The sequence below is a fragment of the Haemaphysalis longicornis genome, unplaced genomic scaffold (assembly GCF_048455015.1).
Source record: "Haemaphysalis longicornis isolate Haplotype H1 unplaced genomic scaffold, Haemaphysalis longicornis Haplotype H1 scaffold_5, whole genome shotgun sequence".
NCBI lineage: Eukaryota > Metazoa > Arthropoda > Arachnida > Ixodida > Ixodidae > Haemaphysalis > Haemaphysalis longicornis.
The window spans coordinates 144,032,623-144,053,893 of record NW_027526385.1 but is presented as its reverse complement, the minus strand read 5'-3'; the positions used below and the strand labels follow the sequence as shown (position 1 = coordinate 144,053,893).

At 46.6% G+C, this 21,271-nt stretch overlaps 1 protein-coding gene across 1 annotated transcript in view; it reads right to left on the bottom strand.

The window, feature by feature from the left end:
• Positions 1 to 248: 248 nt before the first annotated feature.
• The window catches only part of LOC144139923 (alpha-(1,3)-fucosyltransferase C-like), a 31,354-nt gene continuing 10,331 nt past the window's right edge, over positions 249 to 21,271 (bottom strand). The window contains exons 3-4 of the mRNA XM_077672147.1: positions 17,423 to 17,458; positions 249 to 14,956 (exon numbers count right to left, since the gene is read on the bottom strand). Of these exons, the coding sequence (XP_077528273.1) occupies positions 13,915 to 14,956; positions 17,423 to 17,458 (1,078 nt within the window). The 3' untranslated portion in view covers positions 249 to 13,914. The remainder of the gene's footprint in view (positions 14,957 to 17,422; positions 17,459 to 21,271) is intronic.

Below are 21,271 nucleotides of genomic sequence, written 5' to 3'. Positions count from 1 at the left end.
ACAATGTTGACGAGTAGGAGCATTGACACCGGGCATAGACGTTTAGATTTAGCAGTGGGTGTTTAGATTTGGCAGTGACTATTGCGCAGCTTCTGCTTCACTGTGGCCGGGGGGCTGAATCGAGTCACAGACCGACAGCCAGACAGACAGACAGACCAAAATTTCTGCTTTTAAGCAGCCCAAGAAAGACTAGCGTCTTTAAAACACACGCACACAATCACACGCACACACACACACACACACACACACACACGCATTTCGACACCCACACCCGAAAGGACAAACACAACCACACACGCAAAGAAATATTATTCTCTACCAAGCTTCCAGAATATCCGCTCTCACGTTTCTCGGCGACTTATTACAAATGGTTGTCAAGTGTCCTTGTCCGAAGTGTGTTGTGCGTTTCTAAGACCACCTTACCAAAATTTTGCTCCCTCTTTCACTCTTCAAGATGCTGAAAAAGAACCTATGTGCGAAATCTAGTAAGCATCTAAAACCTCATTGTGAAACCCACATCTTCTAACACCAAAGTTATTCGAAAATACTATGGTGAGTTACGCCGTTTGGTTGTTCGCACTGTAATTGTCGCAGTCGCCTCTTATATGACATTTTGTCTCTTTCAAATAAGGCAGCAGCCGTTGTCAGAATTGTACATTCGTAATAGTAAACATTCTTTGCCGTCACTGAAGCCGGAGTGGTTCGCCACAAATAGGCTCGTGGAGTTCTTGTACTTCTTCAGAAAATCTTAACAAATTCAGAAAATCAATATACCGCAGGTATAGGTAGCCGCTGTTGTGCAGGCGAGGAGTTTCTGGGCGTCGGTAACACTGGTAAACACTGGGTTCTCTGAAAACTCGGGGTTTGAAAGAGGGAATGAAGGTGGTTGAAACTTTGCTTGTGGTTGCAATTTATAATTATGTAACGTATAATGCCGACAACAAACATAACGCATTCTGCCAGCGATTGGGTGGAAAACATACGACACGACTGAGTAAGCGACGAAGAGTGTTGCTTCCGAGCTGTGCTGAGCAGGCACTCTACTTTGGATCGTTTATGGTGGGTGGCAAGTAAATGTTGTCTCTCGGACGAGCAATACTCAGTAATGTGTCAATTTACCAGGTATAAAATATTTGTTTAGCGTGAAATTGATTACCCCCATACCCACCAAAAAAGAATAGTTTGGGGTGCCCCTGCAAACGTCAGAAAAACATGGTCATCCTTTCTAAACTGAAAAGCCCTGGCCGTGTGAGGGATACAGGCGCTGTCATGGCTCCACTTTTTCCGTCGGCCAGTAAAACCTAGATGAAGCTTGTTGTGATAACAAGCATTAGGCCACCGTAAGGAAGATGTATTGGGATAAGGTGGAGTTAGGGGAGTGCGGTTACCTACCTCTGTCTATGCGGCAATGAGAACCAAAATGTGTCCTTTTTAGAGAACAAGACATCTTCACAATGAGCTGTGAAAGACAAGTACTGAAGTAGAAATTTATGTGAAATTAAAATGCCAAATACCAAGGTACCTGACCTATCTTGTTCATAACTACTCAGTAAGGGCGCGCGGTTTATAACCTAATAAAAGGACTCTTTTATTTGAAACAATTTGCCTATAGCTTAAACAACATTTAATGCTGTTAGTGTTGTGAAGTAAATAATAGCAACAACCTGCAAATTCAATGTTTTTCCGCTATGTAAAAAAAAATCTTGTGATAACCATCTACTACTCGTAGGAAAGATTGGGCCCGAGATTTTTCTGTGAGGTTCAAAAGTATTTGAACAATTATTCTGAATACAGTTGACAGCACGTTATAATGGCCGCATTTTCCGTGCAAATATTGCAATACTTTGTAACAACTTGACCTAAAATTCTCTCGGTGTAACTCGGTGGCTTAAATTTATAAACGATAAAAGGGTAGCCATACTTGCTAAAAATTTGTTTACCGTTATATATCATTTGCATGTTATTACAATTTCAGGCTTGTTCGTTTCGCTCCACGAATTAGGTCCGCCACCAGATTGACAAACACTAGAATCAGGAGCCATATGTGGACCCCTACAACATGGTAATTAGAATCATCGTTCTGCGTGGTTGATGTGACGCAGTCCTACATATGTGGCATCACGTTCCGGCTCCATTACATCAGATAAGAAATAACGAATCCTACAAATACATAATTTGTGTTACTCAAAAAATGTTGCTCCTATCTACGCTGTTAAGGTGTTCCACTGCGAACCTGTAAGCGACACCCACAGCGATTACCCATACTACTTCACTGAAATTCTTACGTGTTTTTAAAAAGAGTGAAAAAACACGCAAGTGAAATATACTTAACCACACTTTATATTGCTGCAACACAACCTTAACGACTGCTTTATGTTATTTTTCTTCTAGCTGTTGTCTTGGCATCTTTACCCGGGCTCCGTCACCTCCGTCATGTGAGGTAGCGTGGTGGTGACCGGCCGTCAAAGGTTGCTGCTTTTGTGACGACGACAAGAAGCCGAAGGCAACCTAACTGGTTAACTGCATGGTGAGAGGTGAGCCGAAGCAATATATAAACAATACCTTTCCAGTCGAGGTTACAGTACTGGATTCGACAGATCGACCGCCTGGATTCACTGCTGCAAAACAAATGCAAAGTACCCGCCGAAAGGATAATTTTATACACAATAACCGTAACGGCTGCGCACATTTTCTTCTTTTAATATACACACGGAGCGCAAATAGTACAGACAAAGCACTCTTGCCGAGATCGTGAAGGGCCGGCAGTAGCGGCGCTCGTAGAACCTGAATGGAAGAGAGATCTTGGCCGCGGCGTCCGCGTCCTTCGGAGCAAGGTTCTACTCGTAGATTCGTTGTAGCCAACAAAGTTTGAATAGCCGACAGAGACAGCCCGCGCACCGGCTGTTTGCAGGCACGTTGCGACTTGTGCGGGGCACTCCGAAAAAGTTTCCTGGACGCAAGAACATAGTAGCGGCGCGCAGAATCGTTACATCAAGATACTCAAGGAGGTGTTATACCGGTCTTTCTTTTTATATATGAAGGCATGGTAACGTCGCTGCGTGTTTTTTATGCTGTTAGGTACTTATGCACTCGGTGGAGCTTACAAACCGTAATTTTTACCGCTATGGCCAGTCCCAGTATATAGCTATCTCCTGCTGTCTGTGAGGCTGTGGACGCCATCTACACGATGCGAGTTTTCTGGAGACATCACCACGATGATTTGCTTGGGTGGTTCAGGTATGCTTTAACTGTCTCTATTATTCTATGTAAAAGCGTGGTGGCGTCACTAAGCGATTTCTATGGGCTAGCGTACTTTTGCCCTCGGAGTAACTTACGCGACCACAATCTTTACCGGTATGGCTAGTCCACCTGGGTAGGTATGTGCTTGCCTTCTTAATGATGACATTTTTCTGTTGACATCACTACAAAAATTTGCTTGGGTGGTAGAAATATGCTGCTTCGATGTAAAAACAACAGCACTACAATTTCTGGGAAGGGTTGAAATTTTAGGCAATTAACCTAGCTCCGAGCGAGTGAACAATAGTGCATGGTAATTATTTGCGGCTTCATCGCTGGTGCGCGAAAGGGCGGCAGTTGTTTCAGTTATATAAATCAATAATTTAGCATTTCTCCTTTTTAGGTCCCTTAGGGCTATCAGTATATCAATAATATCATAGACAACATCCCACAAATTACATATGAGGATTGAAAAATACAAGTAGAAAATCAGGAATAACAATGTGGTATTCTAACTGTTATTTTGAAAGTACCACAGGACTTTCTCTTGCTGTGCCATAAAAATGTGTACTATCAAGTGTAAAGCAACACAATCCCAGAAAAAGAGATGCTAGCAATAACGCAAACATCCCTGTGCAAGTCATTGAGAGCACAAATACCATTTGCGGAAAATTTGCTGAACGAATGAATAACTACAATTTCGCAAACTTTATTGAGCTTCACTGAATGATTAAGTTACATTTTTTTATTACTTGTTTTTTAGAAAAACGACGACAACTGTCAATTGTATGCACGGGCAATGCTGTACAAAAATGAATACCAGTTTTATTAACTGTAAGATATTTCTATTCATCAACCGATTTAATTTCTAACTTTGTCTAAAAGTGAAACCATCATGGCCTGCTTCGTTTGTCATCCTTGAAACTGACGGGAAAACATCAATAATGACCTGTTATGAGCACAAAAAATATCAACGTCATTGTCAAATGAAAGAATTGTCCCGAAAATAGCAAAACGAAAGTGTGTTGATGTAAAAATTGGCGAACAAAGAGTTCAGAAAGCAGTGCCTTGTTAATGCGATGTTCATTTTTACCTCTCTGGAATGTGTTGACTGCATAGTTCGGTGGCCTAATTAGATTATTTTGTGGAAACACAAGGATGTTATTGATCCCTACATCAGATAAAGCTACCCCGGGGCTATTCCTGCTGAATGGATGAATAAAAGCATGCACTGACCGAGTTACTAAAGAACAAATTGCCCGTGGCTATAAAACATGGTCGCCGGGCGTCTGGTCGCTTCGGTAGTAAAACTAATTATAGCAGTATCTAGCTGCCGACTCTGCATATCCAACACGATCATATCGTTTCCACCTCCCGGCAGTCTAGCTGCAGAGGGCAAACCTTAATGAAACAGAACTGCCATGAAACTCGCTCTAAAGGAAGTTGTTCCTTGCCTGCACATGCAGCCACTTTATTCAATTTCCACCCCTCCCCCTGCGCCCCCAGGAACCGTAATTCTTGCCCATGTTCCAGTCACAACTCATAGTTACTCAACCGCCAAATGGATGCGGCGTTTGAGGAGAGTGCGACGCTCCTGTTTTATCGCTAATGTCTGTAGCTTCGTGCTAATACTCAAACAAAACTTTCAAAGTGCTCAAATGATAACCTCATCTCTAACTTTATTTCACAACGCTTGTAATTGGGCGCTGCTGCCTTGTCTTAACATTTAGCATGCTTGAATAAACTACCGCATGAACAGTTACGCCCAGTGGTTCCGAGGAACGCACCAGCTGCTAACCCGACACGCTCTAATGCCTTTTATTGCTATATTCGTGTTTGCAGTGAAGTGAGATTTCAGATACTCGAAATTTTCTTTGCAAAGTAAGGCGGCATTGCTGAGGGAGGTAACGTCAAAGTGGCCACATAACTTCTGTCCGTTTCGACGATAGCAGCGCGGCGAAGCTAGCACTGGCGACCACAGGAGAAACCGCCGAGTGGCACAGGCTCCCGTCAGAAACCTTGTTCAGGAGACTTTCTGTTCCAGAACCACCAGAGACTATGTGAGAAGGATCCGCGAACGCTGCCGCAAACCCAACTCGTGTAACAATACCCCTTACCCTGGCCCGGTACTTCCAGGAGGCACCCAGGTTCACTACAGTCATCCTCGCTTAGGCACTCCTGGATCTGGCGGTCTAGTGCATTCATCTCATATATATTGCAGAGAGGTTCGACGGCACGTGGAGAGCAGCAGCAGGCGTGGCAGGCTTCAGTAGCATGGACACGACTTTCGCAGCGGAGCTGTTTAAGATTGTTTAAGCTGCGCAATCCCTTCCCTGCGTCACTAACAATTTCGCGCAACAAAATCAACTTTAGGCCAAGAGGTGTGAGGGAAAGAGGAGAGGAGGAAAGGAGCCGACGGATAGCTGGGGGGTGTGCGCGTTGGGGCGAAGACGTTCGGGTGCCGAGCCACCTCGCCGGGGAGTGGCTGTGCCTAGCGTCACTAAATAATGGCTTTTATAGTATTGGAACTCTTTTCTCTCATTGTTATGTGCCGCGAGGATTTTTATTGTTCGGTGGCACCACGTGATATCTGTTTATATACCGGCGCAGCGATTTTGTTTCTGGGCGCTTCTCCCCTCTCTTTCTCTCTCTCTCTCTCTGCGCGGACGCTAGAGCAGCCAGTCACACTCTGCCCGTCACAACCGGCGGCGGTTTCATTGGGAGAGATAACAACACAGCAGTAGAGAACAAAATGGCCCCCACACACTTCCGGGTGCACGAAGTGGCGGTACTCTTAAGCGTAGCTTATTTAGGAAAGCTAGCTGTGCCTTCGGACAACGTGCGCTCGGTTGCAATGTGAGATGTACCGAAAAAAAGGCAACTATCACAACAGCCCAGTTAACGTCTTCACATCTTAATCAGAAGGTGGGCACATTTTTTGGCTGTTTCTTCTTTTGTTGCGGCCCAATATGCACCACAGTGGCAGCACACTTGGTCCATTGCGGAAGAGGCAGCGAAGACAGGGTACTGGGTTGCTTTGGGGCGAGAACCGGCGGCGGGCACCGTTTAATGAGGAACCCTAGGCATCAACTGGATTCAAGTAAACCCCAGGTCTATCGTACCGTGAAGACTGTGCCGCTTGGAGTCAGTTTGTCTCGTAGCTTTACTCTCCCTGGCTTCACTGCAGCACAATGTTGGGTAAAAAAGTACAAGGGACGTCCGAAAGCCGATCATCCGTTCGCTGCACTGATGAGAGTCCAGCTGCGCAAGCCCGTGCTGGGAGCTAGGCGAGTGCCTGAGTTAAAGTGCAGCCCTCTTTGGTTTATTCCTTATTTTCTTAAAAACTTCGTACGATAAAAACTCAGTAATAAGAAAGAGATTAGCAGAAATTTTTATTTTCTTTCAATGTAATTGCGTCCTTCTTTCTCTTAACCGATTATAATCTTCAAAGTATTCATCCTCGTCGCTCAGCTCACCTCTCCCAAAGCAGTTTGCAAATGTGGCACTTGACTTCGCCTTACTGTGATATCAACACAGAGTTCGTACAATAAATAAACCCGTTTTTCAAAGTATGCCTCATCGAAATTTAGCACATGTTCACTCCAAGTAAAGCCCCTTCGAGCTGAAATCTCATTTCAAGACGTGAAGCATATCCCGCTTTACGCCACTGAGCTTTCTCTACGCCTATTTGTGGGAGGCCTATGTTAACTGACGGCCTAAATATGGCCAGGTAATGCGGCCGTTTTGGAACGAGGAACGTCTGTGGGAGTGCTTACTTTGCCCCTTACTCTGGGCGCCTACTTAAGACTTTACACTGACTTACGAGCTCAAGAAAGCGCCTCACACGCATATCGCGGGATCCGAGGTTCTCAAGAAACCAAGAGTTTGGTTCAGCAAAGTAGAGCCGGTTTTCAGCTCCGGCAGGGCACGTCGCAATCGACGAAGTATCTTCTGGTCGTCGCAGCCCTGCCCCCAGAATTCGCCGAAGTTATCGACGACATTTTGGTTTCAGCCCCTCCCTCCCCCACACACACAAGGGAAATACGACACCCTCAAAACGACGGTGTTGGACCGCCTCGAGGCGCCTGAAGAAAGTAGACTTCCGCAGCTCTTATGTCGGGAAGAGCTGCTCGACCAACGATCTTCCCCACTGCTGCACCGGATGCGGCAACTACTCGGTGCGCACGCGCGTCAGGACGGCCAGCTCCGACATCTTCATGAACTTTTTGAGCAACGTCTGCCCCAATCGGTGCGCGTGGTTCTCGCGGGGTGAGATCAGACGTCCCTTGATCTACTGGTGCAACCTGCCGATCGCATCACGGAGCATTCTGCTCCAACCTTCGTGCCCTTAGCTGCTGCAACAACACACAAATAACCAGATCGACTGTCACGCCTGGAGGAGAACGTGCAACAACTTATCAAGACCATGCAACAACTTTTGCTGTCTGGCGCTCCCCAACAGGACGAGCAATGACGCAACCGATCCCCTTCAAGACAGCCAAGCTCTTCCCCGAGAACCCAGTCACAAGATAGACATTACGGAGTTTGCTGGTACCACCATCGTGTCGGCACGGGTGCTAGCCTCTGCATTTGAGCTTGCTCGTTTCCGGGAAACGCTCCGGCAAGTCGTTAGCGGCGGCTTACGACATCGGCCCTTCACCGAGCCGCCTGTTCTTCGTAGTGTACCGCGTAAGCAACTTGCGTCTGCTAGTCGACACAGGAGCCAAAATTTCTATTGTCCGGACAACCCCCGAGGATCGCCGAAGTAGCAAGAACATATCGTCGCTGCAGGCGGTGAACAACACTGCCCTCGCTACGTACGGCTTCCACTCGCTGACAATAGACGTCGGGCTCAGGCGCCTGTTTTGCTTGGTCTTCATCGTGGCGGACGTTAATGTCGCCATACTCGGAGCAGACTTTCTGAGCCACTTCAACCTGTACGTGAGCGTACGTGACCGTTGCTTCAAGAATAACACAACCCTCAAAGTACGTGGTTTGGAGTCAAACATCTGCTCATTTGGTGTCTGCGCATTCCAGCCAGTATCTGCCTACCACCACGTCTAGGCCGAATTCCCTTCTCTCACAAAGCCTCGCAACACGGAACAGCCGGTGGAACATAATGTGACTCACCATATCGTCACCACCTTGCCGCCAGTCACCGCCCGGCCACGAGGGCTGTCCAGCAACAGGCTTCAACCAGCACACAGCGAGTTGGAGCATATGCTGCAGCTGGGAAATATTCGCCCATCGTCAAGCAACCATGCATCGCCGCTGCATATGGTGCCTAAAGACGACGGGAATGACTGGGGCCCATGTGGTGACTACAGAGCCTCGTACGCATCAACAAAACCGGACTAGTATCCTCTGCCACATATTCATGATTTTAGTTTGCGGCTCGCAGGTACAAAAATATACAGCAAGATCGACTTCGCAGTGGCACACCACCAAATTCCCGTCAAACCGAAGGACGTACCAAAAGCAGCCATGAAAGCTCCATTCGGCCTGTTTGAGTTTGTCCGTATGCCCTAAGGCTTACAAAATGCAGCACAGACCTTTCAAAGGTTAATGGGTGACGACACCAGGGGTCTTATTTCTGCCTTTGTCTGCCTGGGTGACATTTTAGTGGCAAGCAGAACTCCTAGTGAGCACGAACAGCACCCCCGCCAGCTCTTTGAGCGTCTGGATGAGCACGGTCTGGTGTTGAAACCTCAATAGTGCGCGTTTGGTGTCGATGCTCTCAACTTCCTCGGGCATCACATCACCGCTGACGGCATTATGGCATTGGAATCGAGGCTGGGATACTTCAAGAAGTTTCCTGCCCCAACATCTTTCCGCAAGCTGAGAGAGTTCCTGGGGCTCTTAAACTTCCACCGGTGGTTCATTCCGTGTTGTGCTCAAGTACCCCTGCCGTTGACCGACCTGCTGCGTCGAGACGACCAAATAGCCCCGGAATTTTGTTGGCCTGACGAACACCAGAACGCTTTCCAGAAAGCTAAGGACGAACTGGCCGCGGCTATCCTTCTCATCACTCTACTGCCTGACGCTTCTATAAGCGCCATGGTGGACGCCTGCTCCCCATCGGTCGGAGCCGTGCTGCAGCAACAGGAGGGTGCAGAGTGGAAGCGACTGGGCTTGTTTTCGAAACGCCTGAAGCCTGCAGATGTACGGAACAGCCCTTTTGGAAAGGACATGCTCACAATCCGTTGTTCCATTAAGCATTTCCGCTACTTCCTCAAAGGTCGTGAGTTCCACATCTTGTCACACCACAAGCCCCTTACCTACGTATTCAATAACAGTTCCTCCTACTCAGAACTGGAAATTCGTCATCTCTCGTTCATCTTCGAGTTTCCTACATACATCCGCCACGTTACCGGGGTCAGAAACGAAGCAGCCGACGCCTTGTCTCGCGTCAACGCTTCCGACACAAAAGTCCTAGACTGCAATGCGATGGCTGAGGCTCAGTAGGAGGACACTGAGTTGACGAGACTAAAAGGGGGGATCTTCACTCGTGCTTTAGGAGGTGGCACTTCCCTTCGTCCAGGGCACCATTACCTGCGAGACCTCCCACGGAACCCCCCGACCTTTCGTCCCACTCTATTTTTGTCGTGTGGTATTCAACACTTTCTACTCCATCAGCCACCCATGTGTCCATGCCAGCCAGCGGCTGATAACACAGCGCTTCGTTTGGCCCGGCGTCAACGCGGACGTGCGACGTTGGGCTCGGACATGTGAAACGTGTCAGCACGTGAAGGTGACTCACCACAATCGGGCTGCACTACAGGAATTTCGAACTCCTGAGTCATGGTTTGAACACGTTCACTTCGACCTGTTGGGACAGCTACCGCCCTGCCAAGGTTTCAGGTACCTGTTCACATGCATCGATAGATACAGCCGATGGCCCGAAGCTATACCAATTGCGGACATATCAGCTGAGACCGTCTTGCAGGCCTTTACTCATACATGCGTGTCCCGCTTTCACTGCCCCGCCCGCATAACAACTGACCGCAGACGGCAGTTCCAGAGCAACTTCTTTTCCGCGCTTTCGACGCTCCTCGGCACGTGGCTGCAGCATACAACCACCAACCACCCCGCCAGCAACGGAATAATGGAGCGCTTGCGCAGGCAACTCAAAGCTGAACTTAATGCGGAACTCTGATCACCCGCACTGGGTGGAAAAGCTCCCGCTCGTTCTTCTTTGCCTACGCTCAACTGGGTAGGACGACCTCGGCTCCAGCGCAGCGGAAATGGTTTATGGCTCCACAGTTCCCCTCCCGTCAGAATGCTTCTCCGACCAGACACTTTGCGCCCCAGCAGCCTCCGACAACATCCAGAAGCTGCGCGCATGGCTTGTGAAACTCAGGCCAACCACATCTTGCATCACCTGTAACAAAGGTTTTCACTTTTCCCTACATGGACTCAGCAACACATGTGTTCTTGCGACACGACGCAACGAAGCCGCCCCTCACTCCGCTGTACGAGAGCCTTTTCAGTGTTTTGGGACGCGATAACATAATCATCACAATAGACGTGCGGGGCAAACGAGAAGTCGTCACCGTCGGCCGCGACAAGCCGGGTCATATTGACGTTTCTGTTCATGCGGCCTCTCACGTACGTTTTCAGTGATAACCAGGGGACGCTGACCTTTCGACATTCAGCAGGTAACTGCTGCCTTTTTTAAAGCTCCGCAATCCAGGGGGGGTTGGAGGAGGGAGGGCTCTGTAGCGGAAGATGCTCGGCACCCCGGCGCAAGCGGCTCCCGCGAGACAGGGCTTTTCCTTTCGCTCCGGTCTGCAAAGACAGTGCGCCTTTGTGGAAGACGCGTATTGGCGACGTCGCCGTTGGCTTACTACTGGGGTCATTCCCCCACTCTCTTCAACGGTCACCGTCGGGGGAGGGATAACTTGTTGCCCGACTGAGTCCTGGGACTATTACTGGCGCCGTGGCCGTCTGCTGGCTTGGGGGTTCTTTTTCATCTCTCTTTCGAAGGATGCGGGGGTTCCCCTTTTTTCCTTCGTCGGGAGACACTCTCAGCGTACGCATCTTCGGAAAAGAAACGGTATTTTCTCGAAACAGCAAACCAGCTCCACGTCTGCTTTCGCCCCTCCTTCAGAAGCCGACATCCGGGCGGCTACACTACCAAGCGGACTGGTTCTTGTAGCGTCTAGGTGGCTGTTTTTCTGATGGCGACGAAAAGCAAAAATGCCCGTGTATACGAGATTGCGGCACACGTTAAAGATCCCCACATGGTCAAAATTAATCGAGAGCCCTCCACTACGGCGCCCCTCATCGCCTGCGGTGCGTCCGCGCGTTAAACCTTACAATCAATCAATCTTGCAGCGTCAAACACCCCTGAAAAATGAGCCAAGTGAAATCCAGTTGCTCGTGCGGTTTGGCAGCGAAAGCGTTTTTCCCCCGGTTCGTTGTGAAGGGAAGGCAGCGGAGTCAGAAATACCGGGAAAGAATAAGGGTGAGTAATTCAGAAAATAAAACAAAAAGGCCGGTGCCCCTTGTTCTGTTGCCCAGTGAAAGTGGTAAATCATTCGGTACTTCCAACGCAATAGGTTCTTAGAGGGGGATGAAGGGAAAATGTGGCCCTGAAGGTAAGAAAGCGCTGACTGTCTCAATGTTCCCTGTGCGTACGCGGCGAGCAGTGTCTGGTTGTGTCTTGCTGTGCAATTGTGAGGGTGTTCACTCCGCTCCCAGGAGGAAAAAAAAACGTACCTATCACTTCGCAAATTTGGTGAAATTGCGTTAAACCAGGGCTCATTTATACCTTAGTTTTGCTTCAACTATAGGTCACGTGCCAGAACGCTTCCCTGGTCCTCCTTCTTCATGGATATTTGAAGTAAACCCACGCTTTCATTATAGCAAAGCTGGTTGCAATCGAGTTGGGTTAATTTTTTTAAGGTTCATATTTTTTGTCGTTGCTGATAATATTAGACGGTGACCAGGGCGAGTGCTTCGAGAGGTGCGAGACGGAAGGAAATGCTTCCGACACTACAACCTCCGTGGGGAAGAAGAACCAGCTCACGACGCAGAGAACATGACAGATGCATACGTCTTGGTTACCCTGGCCGTTTTGCCACAAGTAACCCCCCGGCGGGTATGCGGAAGCTGTTAGTACAGCTTAGCTTTATCTGGTGCAACCTTACCTTCCGCCACAACTCTCCCGATTCGCTCTCGTCGCAACGCACAAGACATGCGCAGGAACCATTTTTGTCTGGTGTAAGATAAAATTCGGAGGCGCATTCAGCAAGGTTGCACCGCACAACCTGTTACAGGCTACCCGGTGGAGGCAAAGCTGACCCTCAGTGCTTGTTCAGGGGATAAGTACGGAGCCGCACAACAGATCACAAAGCGGAAGCCGCTGCCGCAGTCAACCGCGCCTCGGTGGGAAGACCCAAAAAATATTCCCGCCAGAGGAGCTGGTTTAAGTAATTCCCGTCGGGAGACAAACAAGAAAAATCAATAGAAAAGTGCACGGTAGGGAAGTATCCGTAAAAAAGATTCATTATGTATCGCCACGTTTCGCCTTTGTTGCACGTAAGCAGACAGAAGTGCCCTAGGGGACCTTTCTGGTCGGATTTATTTCGTTGATACTATGCAGCTTGAACCATCACATGATTCTAACCTCTCTGCTTCGTTCCAGTCCCAGTTATTTGAGCTTCAATATTAGACAATACAACTTCTCTATGTACCGTTCCTCGGCATGACGCGTTATTTGTCTTGCCTACAGAACGTCTTTCCCTTGTTTACTCTGACAAGTGATACATAAAATTAAGCCATTCGCCTTCGGTTTATTTTGGATCGTAGAAAAATCCCCGTGCGTTGGTAGCACAGTTGTATACGGATGCCTGAACATCGTCGGTATCTGACATAAAGAACACTCCGCTGCAAACCAGCTTTCGACATGGGAAACCTTTTATCCCTCTCATTCTAAGTGCGACCCCGCAAAAGGACGACCCCCCGAGTTTTCGGAAAGACGTGTCGAGCATAACGTTAAGTCTGATTCAATCCTTAATCATTGTTGACTGTACAGTTGCATATAATTAGGAATTCATCCAGGGGCCGTCACACTTGCATTTAATAATATTACCCTGATAAAAATTTTATGTCAGGGCCTTCAGGCCTGCACGACCAGCATTCATCATTTGCCGATAACTTTCACGAGATCCGTGCGGTAACGGTGTGGCCTTTTGTTATTGTCACACACTATCCCAAAACAAAACGAATGATTCTAGACTGCCGCAACGCTACGTAGGTATGAGAATTGATATGTTTTTAAGTAAAGCGCATGACCATGAGTAGACAGTTTTTTATACATGACATAAAGCCGCCGCTCCTAAGGCATTATCGGGACATGACATATTCACCGTGAGACATAGAAGTTTGTTCGTCTGCTGGGATAATACTGTCGACCTACACCTTTTTATTTGCCTATTTACGTAAGATGTATGGTAACTCGACTTTATAAGTTGGCTCGTTACGTTTTTTTTTCACGTGTTTAAACCACGCCTAATTCAATCGTATTCTCCTCAGTGTAGTCATTCGCCTCGGCCGCGCCGCAATGTTAACAGTAAGTATTTGGGGCAAGTTATGCTTCCGTTCAGCAAACTTTTAGTCATTCCTTGAATCTTGACTAATCATCTTATTGAAATCACCATTTCACCGGAGCAATTATGAAAGCTGCATTGTTTGTCTATTCCAAGCACGACATTGAGAAGTGTCGTTCCACCAATGTACGATGTCCGGGTACACGGAATGTTCTGTGAAACTGTTGCTATAAAGCTTAGCGCAAAGGTTGCAGAATGTGTAGTAAACCCAGTGCTTCACGTCATACACTCCTTTCCATGCGAAATAGATTTTGTACAAGTCAAAGTCTTCTGAAACTTGCTTCAGATAGACGGCGAGATCTTTTGGCGTCTTGAATTCGAGGGCGTCGATGTAAGAATGCGGTGGGGCGAGAGCTTTGTAATCAGCACCACCGAAGGTGACCGGTATTATGTCAAATTGCAGTGTAAAGTACAGCTTTTCTGTAACGTAGTCTTTGCATATAGTGTTTTCGAAAGACAACAGAAAGAAATATTCTTTAGCAAATTTTTGGTGACATTTTGTGCCGCGGGGGCACGTATAGTTGCCACAGTGTCCATAAATGTCGACGCGCATATACTTGCGCAGTTCCTCTACAAAGTGTTCCCGTTTGCCGAATGTGTGGCAGTGGCTGACGGGCCAGAGCGCCATAATTTTTTTCTGCCTCCAGTTCTCCCTGAGGCGGTCAAACGAGTGAAACTTTGGTACTGTTTTGGGTGTAATGCTTCCGTACGTATCCAAAATATCCGAGTCAAGTCTGTAGGTCATGGTCCAGTTTATAGCGGTCCTCCAGGAAAGAAGGGGCCGCATCTCACAGTTGGTGGGCGACTCCAGTGACCAGAATACCCACTTCTGACCCACCGCCCTGCGAGTAGGCACGTCAGAGGCGTCAAGGTCACAGTAGTAGAAGACGATGGCATCACTGACGGGCATCGTCTGCCGGTCATTGGCTATATAGCAGCGATAAGAACACTCCGGTTCTTGGTCCCAATAGGCGAGCTCAGAGGTTCCATTTTCGCTGAGTTCGGAAAACCAGGAGCCGAATATTGTCGTCCAGAACAAAATTCTTGGTTTGTCAGGACGTCCAAGGTTGTCCGTGCGCTCGAAAAACGGTTTCCACCTGCTGCCCCTGACAAGAACAAAAAAAACCTTATTTAAATTTCCAGTTAGAGGAATGTTGGAGGCAAAGCTACAGGGCAAAAACTTTAAATGGGCCCTGAAGAAACCTGTCGATACATGAGTGTTCACATTTTCGCCCATTTAATTATCTACGTATACATATATAATGCTTAAACTTTATTACAACGGAGTAACCTGAATACCAAAAATAGGCCCACGCTCCGTGTGTCAAGTTAATGTTTCCTATCTGGTTCAAGCAATTTCTGGCTAGCAAATTGAACAATTCTTGAGTAACGCTCGCGCTTTCGGGCTCGCTAAAGCCTCCATCCGCCATCCCCCCCCAGTAGGTAATGACCAACTGCGCTGCTTCGGGCTGCAAAAGTACTCGCCAATATGTGTGCCCAGCCGCGACCGCGATTTCGCAGTGCGCGCATAGTGCTTGCCATACTTATGTTTTACCATTTCCGCTAAAAGCATTGCCAGATAATAATTCTTTATACCTAAATGGCCTCCCGCAGTGATTCTTCTGCATTTGCCAATCCTTATGTTTTCTAAAAGCGTGTCGGTGGCGTAATTTATGGGCTTTATATACTTTACAAAGTTAATTACACATTGGAAACTACCAAAACAGAGGCGCAATAATTATGGCACTAACGTTGTCGGTCCGGAGCTTTCGCTATGTATGTATTCCCAACGACCCGTCGGTCGACTGGTCTTCTTGTGTCTTAGGACGGCGGGCGAGTCACACTACTCCCACTTTCGATCGGCGGACACGTTTATGACTCCGAGGGCGTCGTGTAACAACGTGGTCCGCAAACTCGGAAGCCGGTGTCGCCATCGTGTATTAGTCGTGTTGTCATAGTGTGAGCATGCCTTAACGACAAAATTTCGAATGGACTAAAGAAGGCGGATATAAAAAAACACAATGACGTGTAGGTGAGTGGAAGGAAGGGCGAATAACGAAAATTAACACGCACAAAGGAACGGGAAAGGGGCGACAAACTTTGCTATGTAAGGGTGAGCTTTCCGCAGCAGGCAAAAAAGCTGTGCTTGGAACAGACGACGTTGACCACCCAACATTACGACTGGGCTTGTTCATTTAGTGTGCCCTAAATGCCTTTCAGGTCACCATTATTGACAAATTAAATAACGCCTTCAATTGAATAATCTATGATAAACAATGTTTTCCACTTTTTGCGTCTCTAGGTGGTAAATTAAAAGCTCTGCTCTCATGGTAGCTGAAGGTTCCTTTCTACTTGTTCCCTTCGTGTCTTGAAATTGAGCTTGTCTCACAAAAGGAAGGTATTTCTGGGCAACGTGGCCTCAAAACCTGCCGTTTTCCTATAATGCTGTCGTTCTCCAAGCGAAACGTACTACGCTGATATAAGTAGCTGCATGATACCTTCAAAGTACTAGAAAAACTGAACGCGTAGAAAATGACAGGGGAAACTCTTGACTGGCAGTGCCAAGGGACCCTTCTGGGTTCGTCAATATTGGTCAGTAGACACTTTTGATGACCTGAGGTCACCACTTCTTGCCTGTTTTCTTTTTACTTCTGCAGAGGAGCGCGAACCACGTGAGCAGTGCCACACTGACTCCTCTAGTAATTGCCACATACACACACGAACACTTTTTTGTGGAGTCTTCTTCATCCTTTTTATAGTATATTTTTAACCACGTTGGTAAGCAGTGGAGGTATCTCCAACAAAGCATTCCATTGTATTTGGGGTGAAGACTCGAGGGACTAAACGCATATGCTCAAATTGTCTTTCAAATATTTTTAAGGTCGCGTGTGCAAGAGTAGTTTTAACGATCGTACATGCTCCCCACACAATATGGGTGACTATTGTGGGAAAGGTTGCCCATACACCTTTCGGTGCAGCTCACAAGGAACAGTAATGTAGTGCCTCTCCGCTCATAGAATCACGCTTGAGAGCATTTTTTTCAACTCTGTACTCTATATTGGAGCTCTTGGAATTGCGATTACAAATTCTACATAAGTTGTATTCTGAAGAGAGCCGCTATTTAGTTTGGTTCTGGACTCTTATTTTCATCTTGGATTTTTTCATTTCGGTCTATTGGTTGAAAGCGTAATTTTTTACATAATTTTTGCTACGTTGGACCTAGCTAAATCACCCATTTACCAAGCAAGAAAACTAAATTTTAATATAAATCTGACCCAATCGTCACTACTGAATCTCTACGGATTGTAGACTATGTTAAAAAAATATTGCTTTTGAATTTTAGGGTGAATTGACAAATGGCCAAAACGTAACATCTTTTCTCGTCCCTCGAGAATTTAGTGAAAAACTCTTGTAGAAAAATACTTGCCCAAAGGGTCCACCAGAGTCATTGACCCGTTCAAGACGCCGGAAACGGGTAAAGTTGTAGAGTTTTAAAGGTAAAAATTTAGTTTTGGGAAGGTTAAAGTAGATCAGTACAGAAAAGATCATCAGTGCGATGAAGAGTACAATACCCACATCGTTTCTTCGGGACGTCATTTTGGGCAACGCTGCAGAAAAAGTAGACCGTGAGTCAGCTGCGCCCACTGAAAGGCTTGAAATTGAGATGAAAGGCTACTAGTATTGTAATTAAAAAACGTAAAACTATGCCATATTTTAATGCCTGCCGCAATATTTTAGATGATTTAGGTGGGTGTAGCCGCGCATCTAGAGAGAAACGCCTTTATAAAATTAAAAATAAAATTTGAATGCAGTTCTTTGAGAAAAAAGAAAGTGTGGATGTATCACACCCCAAAGCTATCAATAAAAATAGTTTGCAGGAACCCTCCTTCGGCCTCAGTCTCACACACTTCTTTCATATCTTGTTTTACTTTGTTATAGTTACATCGTACGCCCAAACAGGCAAACAAATTTCTACATGTTTATTGCTTCTTTTTGCCCAACTGCATTAGTTTTGTTAATATACCTTAAGCATTATAAATTACCGTGGCCACTTCCTTAATAAAAGCCTTGGTTTCTTCAAATGAAAGAGACACGGAGAGTTCCTTATGTGGCCGTAGCACTATATTCTCCTGAAAGCAGTTGTAATAGTGAGACTTTACGTGAGTCAAATCTGGTGAATTATTTCGCTACAAAATTGCAGAACGTTCATAGCGCGATAAATTAATTTCGGGCGGAAAAAACGGCTGTGTGCTCATATACGAAGATCAGCTGTTCTCCCTAGGAAGTACACACAGTACAACCGCGTCGACAGTTTTCAATGGCGGTTAATTACAATTTTCAGTGGTGCCAAATTTTTGTGGCGGCGCCGGGTGGGCTAAAAGACACATTAGAGGGCTGCCTTGTCACGCAGCATCAAATCATGCGCGCTATAAAATATATACAAGTTCCACCGCGTTGACGTTGCTTGCCAGGTAGACGTTGCCGCCAGCTATGCCTGTGCCTAAGATGGCGATTTGGAATAGCGTCTCTGCACGCTGGTTCTTGAGTACGACTTTCATTTCTTCTGCTGCTGTTGTTGCGCTGCCGTCCTAAAGCTAGCAGTGAGGTTTTTTATTGCGGCACGCCTTGCTATTTCTACCAAATATTCTAGTATGTTCGCAGTGTGCAAGCGTCATACACTTAGTTGACCCCATAAAATTGCCAGTGCGATTGCGGTTCGAGACGTTGTTTTCGTGTACTGGGCTTTTCTGCGAACCACAACTGATAGCGCGACTTGTCGACTGAGCGAGCAGGGATCCTGCACATCAACGCAAAGCCGACGTCACCTTGTAAAGATACGGGAAAGTGAAGTTCTCTCGACACCTGCATTTTCACCACAGAATGTCGGTTGGACAAGCTTTCAGGCATCACGTGAAGGTGGATAATCCCACCATATAACACGGATCACCGCGTTCACTTCATGCTAATGAAGACGTGCGTGTCTGTCTATGTAACATGCACGGTGAGATGTATATCCGGGATTATACTTTGCACTTATTACAGTGTGATTCGACGGTAATTAATTTGCTGAAAACGTTTTTTACTAGCACAGCGGTGAGAGTAGAGCGGCCACTTTCAATGAAAAACTGGGCATTCATTTGATGTGTAGCTTGTTCAGCAGCTAACCAGGCGCTAGGGTATACTAGGTTTCCAGAAGCAAAGGTTACGCTACGCCTCTGGAGTGAGGAGTCAAAGAGTGAGGTGGTATGTGTATTTCAAAAGTGTCTTGTCACGTAATCAAATACCCTGAATAAATCCGCACCAGGATACCGACATTACTACGTCACTGAATAGTTCTTACACATGGCTAGCTATATTTGCCTCATCTACCATTGCTTATGGCCAGAAACACTTATATGATATCAGAAACACTTATATGATTATGTAAAAGAATACCGAGCACGCGATCAGAACAATTAATATGTGCCACGCTTGCTTTTCAGCAGCGACTAAATATAGTGGCAATTTGTGAGGTCAATAACTGTGCACTGCTGAGAAAATTTTTCCTAAAATATTTTTTCCCGAACGCGATGAAAATGGGTTGTGAATGCATTGACCACATCTGATAGCTTACATCTGTCAGAAGAAAACGCTGGCGGATGTAAGCTAGCGAGATCAAGGCGCGCCCAAGCCACAAAGCACCGTCAGTATCACCAATTTGTTTTGCAGTGAGATTTTCGCAACGTTCACGGGACAATCTTACGGATCCCATCCAGAATCGCGCATAAGGACTGGTGACCACAATGTGAGGGGCACCAGTCTGTTGCAGTTTTCATCCAACCGGTAAATAAAACAGGGGGCGGGGTTTGGTAGAACAGGGGTACACTATGAATTTTAGGTTACGTCGACTGACCTGGTGGGACCCCCGCTAATAAAAGCAGAAAACCAGTATGGCGTTTTTATATTCACTCAAGAAATACCACAAGGGCACAGGTGAGAGCTTCCTTATTTCACAAAGAATTTAGCCCTAACGCTAATGAATGGTATGGCAAAGCAGTCGCCATCGAGCCCTCCGAAGGTGAATGTATCGCGAATCTGCTAAAACCCACTACCAATGCTGATGGAGCAGAGTATGAAATGTTTCCCGCTGTCTTGTTTGGCTTGTCGCTTGCGCGCGGCTTCTGTGGCAGAAAATTGAGGGTGCTGCCTAGCCTGACGCATGCGTTTGGCGTATTGGCCAGAACTGCTTTATTTAGTGGCACTAGTCCTGCCTACCCTTCAAACATAATCTGCAAACATAAGCTTTACGAGGAACATAAGATGGGAGGGGGGTGGTGTCATTGTTCACAGGGCCTTCTCATCCATAATGTGGTTTCGTTGCTTGTTTGTGTCTTTTAAAGGTTCCAGCAACTGAGCTCTATGCTCTATGCCGTATTCGTGTGACCCCTGCACTCGGCGTCTGAGTACTTTACTCTACCTTGCATTGCATTGTACTTAACTGTACTTTATTGTACCTGTCCCACAAGCAGCGGTGGCTCAGTGTCAAAGGCGTTGTGCTACTGTGCAAGGGGACGCAGTTTCGGTTCCCGGCGTCGGCGGCCGCTTTTTTTAATGAAGGTGAAAAGTAAAAATTCCTGTTTGTACGAGATTTCGGCGCGGGTTAAAGATCCCCAGGTGGTCACAATCGATCTTTAGGGTGAAGGCATTCGGACTACTTAATACCGAGACCTTCACTACAGCGCGCCTCATCGCTTGTGAAGCATCGGTGCGTTAAACCCCACAATCAATCAATAAATTGTGCCTTTCTTTTATTGTTCTTCATTGACTGGTGATCTACATGTTGTTTGTAGTTTTTATTAATCAAACGTTACATTTTCCAGCTTGCCAACTTTGCTTATATATTGCACTGTACCAAAGGAGGCTGGGGCCTCTGTCAAGCTTTTGTTTCCCTTACTCCCAGCCTGCCCATCGTACTTCCGAGGAAACAAAATATCTGAATCTTTCGGTCTTTGAATGGCTCGTTCCTGCCTGGGCTTCTCGTTTACGAAGGTAAATGTTTTTACGAACTAGAGGGTAAAAGCCTCACGGTAATATGTTAATATGCCTTTATTCGGAGTAAGCTATAAAGAAAATTTTTAACGTCCTCGTGTCGCCACATCACCTAAATGAGAATTTCAGAAAAAACAAATTCAGCAGAAGATGTTTTCTAAGAAGAGTAACTTTCCAACGTCGTAGCATCAAATGATGTAAGAATAATTATGCCAATGCACGTTCCAAGCAGGCAAATACACAAAATCCTAAGCGATAAACATTTTGGGCTATTCTTGAATCTCAAGTCGTAATTGCAGCAACCTAAAAAAGGAGACTACAAGAATTTACACGGCAAAAGCAGTCCTGCCTGAAGGCACAAAGTAACAATTCCCATAAAAAACAATTACAAA